At 39.1% G+C, this 12061-nt stretch overlaps 1 protein-coding gene across 1 annotated transcript in view; it reads left to right on the top strand.

The window, feature by feature from the left end:
• Positions 1 to 2504: 2504 nt before the first annotated feature.
• tmtopsa (teleost multiple tissue opsin a) overlaps positions 2505 to 12061 on the top strand; it is a 42706-nt gene continuing 33149 nt past the window's right edge. Inside the window, 5 exon segments of the mRNA XM_058418185.1 lie at positions 2505 to 2707; positions 2709 to 2803; positions 2844 to 2856; positions 2858 to 3211; positions 10605 to 10926. Coding sequence (XP_058274168.1) covers positions 2505 to 2707; positions 2709 to 2803; positions 2844 to 2856; positions 2858 to 3211; positions 10605 to 10926 — 987 coding nt within the window.

Here is a 12061-nt window from a genome sequence, read left to right as displayed (position 1 = left end):
ACACACATGAGCCACAATATTTAATGTGTAGCTTCAACCAAAGGATGTATACTACACACTGCATGCTCCAAACACACTATGTAGTGTTTACTATGCAGTACAAACTATACATTATCTATTAACTGCTGCAGAATGTGATATATAGGTGCCAGTGTACAGAATGTGCTTTACTATGTAATGTGTAGTACAGAGTGCTGAGGATGTGTAACAGTGCTACCCACAATTCCCCCTCCAGACTGCCAGAGGGAGCCATCATGAGAGTATTGAGGACTTTCAGGTCACACCACTCACTTCCAGGTAACTTACTGGTTTCAGTATACTTAAACCATGCTCATGCCATTAGACAGTGCAAAGTATTGATAGTTTTTCTACTTACTGAGCCATTTTCTTTCAATTGCATTTGTTCTCTCGTGTATTTGACCTTGTTTGTTTGGATAACCTTTGCTCCACAGATTGCTTTGTTTGGATTATTTGACCCTACCAATCGTTTTGGATTGTTTGCCTGTGTTTTCATGACCCCATGTTACAATATGTAGTATACTGTATATAGTAAGCAGTAAATGTCCCTTATGATTAGAGAGAAGGTTTAGTGATCCAGTGACTGGGATTGATGAAGCAGTTAACAAATTGATCCAAGCAGAAATTGATTTATCAAAAAAAAAAAAAACTGACATGTAAATAATTGATCAGGATGAATTGCCTGGAACTCTGTTGCTTAAAATAGTCCATTTCAACATTATTACCATTTGAAAATTAGCTCAGATTCCAGAACAAATGCTGGCCAAAACTAATGATGCCTATCTTTAAAAATGTAATCACTGCCTTATGGATCATTGGTATCTCCTCTCAAACTTGGTGTCTTAATAGCTCAGCATTTTGAAATGATAATATATTATCTCATCATCATGATTAGGTGTCTTATAATTGTTACTTAGTACTTTACTGGGTCAGTATCTTGAAATGATGACTCATTATCTCATCATTATAATTTATTATCTCATCATAATAACTTATTATCTCATTATCATAACTTATCTCATCATCATAACTTATCTCATCATCATGACTTGGTATCTCAGAATTATGACTTGGTATCTTATTGGCTCAGTATCTTGAAACAATGACTTATTGTCTCATCATCATGATCATGTTGAATCTTCTCATAACAGATCCAGGGCTGTCTTCAGATATCGAATCATTGCCTTATGAAACAAAATGGAATCAAATTGTATCACAGCAGATTTAGTGGTGTTGATAAGATCAAATGTCGAACACTGAAAATCAAATCTAATCGTATTGTATCGTATCGTGGCAGATTCTGTGGTTTTGTCAAACATCATATTTGATATTTGATAAATCGATAATGTTGTACCATTGTAAATTTTAGTGATAATTATCGAATCATATCGAACCGAGAGCTGAAATCGTATCGTTTGCATGCAATAAAGGTTCAGGACCATGGACAGCAAGCTTGTGTTGTTCTGATAAATGGAGGATGGAACTACTTTTGCAGTGTGTCCCCTCATTAAGACCGGCGTGGATCTAATTTAAGCTCACTAAAAGGCCTGGGGCAATATGACCCTGCCTAGGATCCAGACAGGACAGAATGAACACTTCCATGAATTTAAGTAAAAATAATTCTAGACGTCCTCCAGCATCGACAGCTAAAATGTCCTCCAGTGAAGACCAGACACTTACTCAGCAATAGATTTCACTTTATAGTGCACTTTATGGCCATTAATGCTGCATTAAGACTGGAAATGTGGAACTGTTTAGGAGAGAAGCAAAAGCTGACCTACATTCATACACGTATGATTATTATAACCAGGAAAAAGACATTATCAATACAGATTAAATGAAAAGCTCTATTCCTGAGGTAATTTGGACAAGCACGTCGCCAGATTTGCTGGCTATCACATTTGTTTCTGCTTTTTGTTTGTTTGGTCAGTTTTGCTGTGACTTAAACAACTTTTAAAGGCCAAAATGTAATGCTCATGGAGTATTTTGCTGTAATTTAGGAGGAAATTAGCAGATTTTCAAGAACAAAGTCTTTCTCAACACCACTCAATGAAATCTGACAGTTATTCCCAAAGCTTACACACACACACACACACACACACAGGATCTAAGTACTGTATCTAATTTCCTTCAGGCCTTCAGGTGTGCATGTGTGCCTTATTCATTCTGAGTGAGATATTTAACGGCTTATTAAACTAAAAGCTGTTAAATGTGGCAATGCAGAACTCGTGTGTGTGTGTGTGTGTGTGTGTGTGTGTAGTGCATAGTGCAAGTGTATGCATGTATTTATATCTTGGTGAATACAAAACACGTCCACAATGACGAGAATATATGTGACCTTGTGGTGACCTTGTGACTGCTCCCCATGAGAAAAAAGGCAAAAGGCGTAAAAAGAAAACACAAAAATTGGTGTGTGTGTGTGTGTGTGTTTGGGTACTGAGGTTAAGGCTATTACTAATTAATATTCTTGAAAATTAGTCAGGGGAATGACCTCACAGGGATTGCTAGAGAATCTCTCTCTCTCTCTCTCTCTCTCTGTGTGTGTGTGTGTGTGTGTGTATGGAGGAGGTGAGGCTTTGTCCAATCACCACACGGTGGAGCAGAGCCACTCCAAACTTCTCACCTTCTCACCGCATGAAACACTAAAACAAAATCTTATGGCAGTTGTTCCGCCTTTCCTACAATCACTGGTCTTTCTTTCAAACCCTGAACACAAATAAAACCGCTTCATCCCCGCGTGTGAACTCTGGGAAGTGTGTGTGTGTGTGTGTGTGTATCTGTGTGTGTGTGCGTCTGTGTGTTTGTGTCCAATGCGCGCGGACCAGCGATGGTTTGGTCCATCCAACGGCTGCTGCGGATCTCCGGGGTATCTCTCGGACAGCGGAGCGGCTCGCGACTCCGAGCTCAACCTGAGCCCGACCGGACACTCAGTGGTGGCTGCGTGTCTCGGGCTCATCGCCACCTTCGGCTTTGTGAGCAATCTGCTGGCGCTCGTGCTGTTCGGCCGCCACAAGGCGCTGCGCTCTCCCATCAACCTGCTGCTCATAAACATCTCAGTGAGCGACATGCTCGTGTGCGCGCTGGCCACACCGTTCAGCCTCGCCGCCAGCACGCGCGGACGCTGGCTGGCGGGACGCACCGCGTGCGTGTGGTACGGGTTCGCCAATTCGCTCTTCGGTGAGTATGCGCTTGTGTGTGCTCTTTATTTCAGGTTTTTTATTATTATTATTATTAAATAATGACACTGCTCTCACTTTATTATAACGGCATTTATAATCGCGAGGAAAGTTGCATGTGCACTCTCAGGTACTAAACGGTAGCATTCCATATCACGGGTGCGGTACCATCAAGTACCTTCAGTATCAATCCCTCTCCTATCAATTTAAAGCTACTGTATCTACCACAGATGTTATATTTCACGTGAAACGCATATTAAAACGGGAAAAAAGGAAAAGTACCTTGCTGTGTCGTTGTAACGGTGCCTTACACAATCTGTACCTTTAATACCTTTAGTGTGTGTGTGTGTGTGTGTGTGTGTAGAATTAGTGTAATCATCCCTGTTATCCGGTCCCGGTCCCTTAAATCATTTTTAAATGTGCACGTAATCCTTTAACACGCATTTCCAGGTGAGATATCCTTATTAAAGATGCCAGACATATGAAGCAGTGAAGATCACCTCAGGAAAGGTACAATTTATAATCCTTTGTTTTTTGAGAATGAAATAAAAATAATCCTTAATAAGAAATTCCATATGGATTTAGATCATGCTCTGATCGCTTTCAGATCTAAAGATACTGAAGAAGACCATTGTTCTTTGCTGGGGTAGTACCATTTTTCAAAGCGTACACCTTTAGTACCTTTAGTAGCTTTTTCTTACCTAGAAAGGTGAATGTAATGACTAAAGCTTTAAATGAACCTTTGATCATGATTTTAAGGATTTTAATGGTTCTGGATCCACATTTCCAGGTGAAAGATGCACATTAAAGGTATAAATGGGATAAAAACTGAGGGGGTACCACCAGAGTGACAAGGAGAAATACAGTTTGGTAGACATTTATTATGTATATTTTAATAATAATAATAATAATAATAATAATAATAATAATAATAATAATAATTCCAACTTACCTAATTTACCTTAAAAGATTAAAATTAAATCTTATATAATAAAAGCTACCTTTGTACCTTTAGTACATTTATCTTGTACATAGAAAGCAGGACTATCTGGACTAAAGAAAGATACAGCTCACTATCATTTTAGTACCATGTGTTTATTTTTCTACGAATGTATAAAAGTATGATGTCATTCTTTAATAAATAGGTGGTGGGAGCTCAAGTGGTTAAGGCTCTGAGTTGTTGTTTGTAAGAATGGGGTTCAAGCCCTCAGCACCTCCAAGCTGCCACCATGGGAAATCGAAACCCCCCTCCCCATTCCAGGGGTGCTACAACTACAACATGGCTGAGCTCTGACCCTCTAAGGATAGGATACGCAAAGAAAGAATTTCACTATGCAGTAATGTATATGTGACAAATAAAGACTTTCTAAGTCAATGTAATTGTTGACAAATTGCTGAGGTATAAGTGGAATAAACCCATGCTGTTAGAAGACAATACTCCAGGTTGGAGTGAATCCGGTTCATCACACAACCCAGTGCTGAAAATATTCCCGAACAGGGATCATGTTTTAATTGATTTCCCAAAATACGTCCTCAGGCCTGGATTTTAATTCATTAACCTCTCTGTATGTTTGCTTTGCTCCCACCTGCTAACTGACCATCTGCTTCATCCTTCGACCTTGTCACCTTTTTTCCCCCCTCGATTTATCCACATAGCCTGTTGCCCTTGTGTCTCTCTCCCTTCATTAAGCTGCACTTGAACCCAGAACTCGGTTAATGACGCCCCCAGCAGAGGCAGGTGGAACCAGGGGGAGAAACTCGGCTAAATATAATCGCACAAATTTATTCTTTTACTTCACGTCTAGTCGATGAGGCAAGAAAACGAGCTTCTTCAGTTTGGCTGGAGATGTGATGCTCATGTAGGGAAGCTTGATTCTGTTGAGCAGTTAATCACTGTGTAATTTGCATATTTAAATCATCTAAACACATTAATGTGTTCTAACACACTGGGCCTCATTTATCAATTTTATTTAAATCAAAAATTGTGTGTAAAAGTTTTCGAAGGCAATCCGAATGAAATATTTCCTCCAGTAGTTTCAGTAATGCTGATTTTTTTTGTTATAAATTCGAACCATTTGTGAATTACCGAGCATGATAAAAGCAAAGCTGATTTACGTTTAGCCATGCCCACAAAACTCCATAAAAGGCAAAGCTCACAGAGCTGGAAACAACACAGTGATTTGATTTGATTCCCAGTAACGCAGCTCAGCCACTGCAGGGAATCACCAGAATCATTTTCTGGGATTGTTGCAGCCAAAAACGTTTGGGGGATTTTTCCAAAATTTGTGGTGCAGCTTAAAGAGTTTTTTGTACGAGGTACAACTGCATGAATTGATGAAATCACAAGCTCAGGATTCTTCTTTTAAACTCCTCTCTGTGAAGACACTGGACTCATGTTCAAAGATGGCTGTACGTGTGTCACGTGATTCGTCTCGGCCCAAATTTGTTCAAAATACGTTATAACTTTCAAAAGAGTTGCCTCACATTGCGTTAATTTCTACAATTCCAATGATGAAATAAATTCTTTTCTTTTTCTTTTATAGGGTGCCGTTACTTTCGCCCCAGTTTAATGGCTACTATCATTGGTTTTAAATTAATGCATACGCCTTGGCTGATGGTCTGAGTGACCATGTAATCTGCATAGAAATTCACAGTTAACAATTTAACTTCAGTGATTCTATTTGAAACTGAACACTTGAGATCTATCTATCTATCTATCTATCTATCTATCTATCTATCTATCTATCTATCTATCTATCTATCTATCTATCTATCTATCTATCTATCTATTTAACTGGCTTGTCTTGACCAGTTTTGGATTTTCTTGACCTCTGGTCACCTTCAGGTTGTGTTTCTTCAGGGTTTTGAGGCAGCAGGTAAACTTTGGTCTCTAATTTTAACCCTTTTACACTGAAGCCGTCTTTAAGTCTCCGTCTTAAACCTTTTAAACTGTAGCTGATATTTTTTTCTGAGCTAACTGGATTTATTTTTACGAACAATACATCACTCCTGCTTGATGACTGAGGAATAAATCGGTATCCCGACTAATAAACGATTCCAGTTTATGGCTCAGTTACACCATTTCTACATAAAGTGTTTAATTAAACAGCACAGAGAGACGTAACTTTCATTTCTTCTGACATGAGGAAGTGTTCAGGACAGTTTTGTGTTTATTTTCTGATTTCTTAACTTAACTAAGAGCAGATTGTGGGGGAAGGACTGTTTAAAGCTGCTGTACATTTTTCGAGAACAGGAAGTTTCACAACACTAAAGAAATAAAAAGCACGAGTTGTTGTTCGTTAATGAATTCAAATGGAAATTGCTGTTGTGTAAGAGGATAATATTAAAAAATAATCAACTTCCGCTTCAATATTCCACCGCATCGTTGTATATTTTCCTCTAACAGCATGCCCTGAATGATCGAAATGATTATTCTAGATTTTTCCATGCTCTCAGGATCGCTTGTCACGAGTTATTCTCTGGCTTATGGAGCATTGAAACACAACGAGCACGGCATTATGGGGGGAAAATAAATCAAATTTATTACATGTATATTTCATTCACATGAAGTTAAATGTTCTTTAGATAACAGTGAAGCACATCTGCAGGGACCGGGAGTAATACGAGAAAGAAAACGATATTTAATACGATTTTTCTTTCTTTTAATTGAGCGCAACGGTGCAGAATTAGCCGAGGATTCTGATCAGGTTTAAGACAAAACAGCAACATGACAAGAGAAAGGAAGTTTGTTCTCTCTACAGACACACACACACACACAACACAGCATGGAGATTTTTCACAGGTCTAACCCTTTAGTTTGGCAAAAAAAAGTTTAATTAGCTCTCGTTGTTTCTTGGAGCGAGCCGAAAAGAAGAATGTTTCACTCCGACGCAGCAGAAGGAGGTCAGATGTTCAAAGAAGAAATTTTTTTACTTCTAATCACATTAAATTTAATGAGCATGAAGTAGCCTGGTATGTTCTTGCCGGATGTCATTTTCCAGGCTCGTCTTTTCATTTGCATTCGATTAACACCGTTTTTCATCAATAGCAGCGGCTCTGGAGATTTTCTCACCATATGCTCCAGCGGTTTCCTTAATGGATTCGTAACAAAAAAATAAAAAATGACATGTACCAGGTTTCAGGTGGAATATTCATTTAAAAAAACAATCTTGATAATAAACAGCATGATTTCTTTGTCGGAGCAGGATTCCTAATCAGGACAGAATCGTGAGAGTTGGTTGTGGTTTTTTTTACTTGTTAATTAAAATCTGTTCCAATTAGTTTGGAGCTGCGTGGAATCGCTGACATGGTGAAGTTTGTTGTTGTTATAAAGAGACATTTATTATAGAATTGAAACATTTCCGGAAGGAGTCTCCGGTGTCAGAGCTTTTCTGCCATCTTCAGGACAGAGAAGGTTTCTTTGTGGTCTATCTATCTATCTATCTATCTATCTATCTATCTATCTATCTATCTATCTATCTATCTATCTATCTATCTATCTATCTATCTATCTATCTATCTATCTATCTATCTATCTATCTATCTATCTATCTATCTATCTATCTATCCTCATGTCTATCTATCTATCTATCTATCTATCTATCTATCTATCTATCTATCTATCTATCTATCTATCTATCTATCTATCTATCTATCTATCTATCTATCTATGTTTTGCTTCTTATTAACTTCAACAGAGGATAACAGGAATCTTCTTCATAGCCATCACAATGTTAGTTATAACTACTGTATAAACTGATAACAAGCATGATGTCATTTTTTTGTTAAAAGAAATCATATTTTTTTATGGCTGCTAAGTTCGTCTACATTTATATACACAATAAATAAACAAAACAAGTCACAGAAGATATTTTCCTTCTGACATCCAAAGCTTTTTTTGTTTATTATTATTGATATTATTTTCACAAATCTGAGCTACTTTATATGATTAAACCTAATATCTTCTATAATAATACACCCAGGACGTCCCAGTTAACTCAGTGGAATCGATTTGCCGTTTGATTAAAGTGCAATAAAACGTGTTTCTGGCAGAAGAGCTGTGTTACGATCTCGATCCATCGATCAGAATGTGATCCGCCTCGCCGTTAGCTCCAGACGCTCTAATTAAAATCATTAGAAACTGAAATATTTGTAATTACTTTTGAATATGAGGCAGAGAGAAATCAAAAAACCAGATCCACGTGTCACCAGAGTGCGGTTAGGCCTCCGAATCGAGCCAACGTACGTCCACAATGGTGCATTGATTGCCTGAGAGCTGATTGCTGTATGTGAATAGAAATAAACTCCATAGTAGTCTGTGCACATTCAATAGAAAACTGAATAAATTTTTAATGCTGGCGTAAAGAAAAATCTGAAGAATCTGAAGCTTACGGGCAGAAAAGTGTAAAAGCTCGCCTGCAACTAAGAGTGTAAAAATCAATCAGGGTTAATCAGGGTTAATTCCTCAAGAGGGTGACTTTCGTTGCTTTCGTATTTAATCTTACTTCCACCTGTAGAACCTATTCATGGTGCACTTTTCGGATCATTTTGCATCGGTTGGATCATGAGGAACGAGGATCCTGTATTCCAGCTATGGTTCCACATGGAAAGACGTGGGAGTGGGATGTGGTAGCTTAGAGGTTAAGGAATTCTAAACGGTGTTTGACCATCTGAGCCGCTGGATGAGGATAAAATGGTGTGAAAACTGCAAGGACAATGCCAGTTTTTGATCTGCTATTATGAATTTAAAGTAGAGGAAGCTTCAGAACATGAAGGAGATTGGACTAAAATTGATTAAAAAGGTGAGATTCGGTATGATACAAAGACTCACACCATTTTCAGGTAATGATCTCATTTGGATTCTGTAGATTTGTACCTATGAACTGTTCATGTGATCCTAAAAACGATTCTGTTCAGTCATATCATGTAGATTAGGGTTAGGAGTTAGGATTATGGTTAGGGGTTAGGATTATGGTTAGTGGTTAGAGTTAGAGTTTGGGGTTAGGGTTAGATCAGAAGGTTGTCAATACAAATCCCAGGTCAATGAAGCTGCCATTGCTGGGCCCCTGAGCATGTCCATTAACCCTCAGTTGTAGAAAATGAGATAAAAATGTATCCAGGCGCTCTGGATAAGGGCGTCTGCCAAATGCTAGAAATGTAAATGTGGTAAAAGACAATCACAAATACTGACCTTTGGTTAGTTTTGTTCGATAGCAAGCAAAAGTTTGTGTCCCTGTGTCACGACCCAGAGGTAGGCCGTAACAGGTGGCTTACAAAGCTAATAGTGGGGGGAGGAGACCAACTGGGTCTAGACAATAATAATCACAGTAAACTGATACCAATAAATTAGTGCTTAATTTACTGTGCTGTTCAATACGAAACACACATATTTACAATATGTTACAAGTTTCAGGACACGTGTATGTGTATAGAAGTACGACAACACATGATCCTAAAGCTTGTGGGATAAGGGCCTTGCTCAGGGGTCCAGCAGTGACACTATGGTGGACCTGGGATTCACAACCTTCTGATCAGAGGTACTAAGAAAACACCTTAATCTCTAAGATACCATATCCCCTCAAAATATCAGACTGCTCATAGTCCAATGTATCTGAATCAGGACCTAGCTAGCAACCTACATGCTTTCTTAAATGACTTCACCTTTTAGGGTAAAAAAAATCCCAGGGGTTGAAGAATCTTGAAGAACACAACTTGGTCTTGGAGAACCTCTAGAGAAACCCCCTGTAGTGTTTTCTTTTCCTGCTTTCAGGTTTGTTAAAGCAAGAAAAATGACAGAAGTTTCTGCATGACCATGGTTGGGACTCTCTGTTCAAGAGTATGACTTTTTTTTTTTTTACCTTTAGCATGACCAAAAGTTTGTGCACACCTGCTCATCCGACCCATATGCACTCTGTAGAACATCCCGTTTCCCCAATTTTTGGTGTTATATAAATCTCCACTCTTCTCTTCTGAGAAAACTTTCTACTAGATGTTGGATTGTGGCTGTGGGGATTTGTGTTCATTCAGCTACAGGATCATTAGTGAGATCAGACGCTGATGTTGGGTTTGTGAGGAGGCTCCAGTTCCAGTTTATCCCAAAAGGTGTTCAGTGGGGTTGAGTCAGAGTCAGGGCTCTCAGAGTGCTTCCATTCCAATCGTAACCTCCACACCATGCTCAGGGGCTTTGAATCTCAGTGAAGGAAAATCGACAGCATTTACAAGTGTGTGCTTCCAAGCTTTTAGGAACAGTTTGAGGAAGAACCACATATGGGTGTGAAGGTCAGGGGTGCACATACATTTGCCCATGGCCATTTAGGACTATTGATACTTCATTTGTAACAGTTACACTCTGATCCTCACCTGCTTAATGTATTGTAGGATAATATTATATCCCATCATGCATCTCTTCAGGCATCGTATCTCCCTGGCCGTGCTTTCCTATGAGCGCTACTGTACCATGATGTGTCCTTCCGAGCCCGACGTCACCGACTACAGGAAGGTTGCAGTAGGAGTCATGCTGTCCTGGGTCTACTCCCTCATCTGGACTCTCCCACCCTTCTTCGGTTGGAGTCGCTACGGACCCGAGGGCCCCGGAACCACCTGCTCGGTGGACTAGATGGCCAAGACAACCAACAACATCTCCTACATCATCTGCCTCTTTATCTTCTGCCTCATCCTCCCCTTCCTCGTCATTGTTTACTCTTACGGGAAGCTGCTGCATGCTATCAAACAGGTGAGTTTGTGAGAGTTCGGTGCTTGAAGCGTGAAAGCTCTCTCTGCGGGAAATCGCTCCACTACACTTTGCGTTACGAGCGGATTTTCATTCAAGAGTCTAGACAGACATATGATTGGAAACACACTGACTTCTGTTTACATTTTGTATTCATGTCTGACAAAAAAAAAACCCAGCACGTAACCTGAAACACACCTTTTATTTCCATAATAATCCCGCCCCCATTGCAATAACACAATGTTCAACCGGTTTTGTATTTCCACCAGTTTCCAGCAGGGCCCAATAATAAAAAAAAAAAACAGTTTGAAGTCTCCGTCTCGGCTTGTTAATAACATCCTATCGTGCTTGAAACTGATCCTTTTCCCTCGTGAGCTCTTGCAAGTGTCTCCGCCACGTGTGCTAATAAAGCCGACTCAAATTTTCCTCGTTTTAACCACAAGGTGAAAGCGATATCAATTAATCTCCTTTACACGCTGACACCTTCGCTAAGGGATAACCAATCACAGGCAGGGAAACAGCGGGGGGCGCGAGTCAGGACGAAAGCCACTTCCCTGCAGCGTGGTGTTCTATTTGTGGTGGTGTGAGTTATGAGTCTCGCTAGTCTCGTCTCAACAGCTGCTCTTTGAGGGCAGGAAAATAATCAGTGACACAAAATTGAATTACGGCTGTTAATTCTTTCTATAAAAATGTCATATACATGATATATCATATCTAGGGTTTTATATCACTTAGATCAGATCAGTTTGCCAAAGTGTGCATTTTTAAAATTATTTATGGACTATTTATCCATTTTGGGTTAAAATTAATGTTTTCTGAGTTGTAACAAGGTATCACTCATCACTTGTAGGCTTCGTGAGCAAAATTCTAACACTGGAGACTCCTTACTTAAATGTTTAATAAACGCCTCCATAGAGATAAAGTTAAAGATTCTTCACTTTTCTTTGGTAAATAAGAACACTTTCATTTTTAAAAAATCTGTTTATTATTAATAAACATGGACCATGATCAGTCAAGTCTCCTATGAATTACTTGTTGCTATAGAAACAGTAATAATAATCTGATTTCAATGATAAGCAGAGCTGCTGTAGGAAATGAATCAACATGTGACCAATAAGAAGAGAGAACTGGATGTGGA

Source organism: Hemibagrus wyckioides, linkage group LG20 (genome assembly GCF_019097595.1).
Source record: "Hemibagrus wyckioides isolate EC202008001 linkage group LG20, SWU_Hwy_1.0, whole genome shotgun sequence".
In the NCBI taxonomy this organism is placed as follows: domain Eukaryota; kingdom Metazoa; phylum Chordata; class Actinopteri; order Siluriformes; family Bagridae; genus Hemibagrus; species Hemibagrus wyckioides.
The sequence above is the reverse complement of the archived record's forward strand: the minus strand, read 5'-3'. Positions and strand labels throughout refer to the sequence as shown.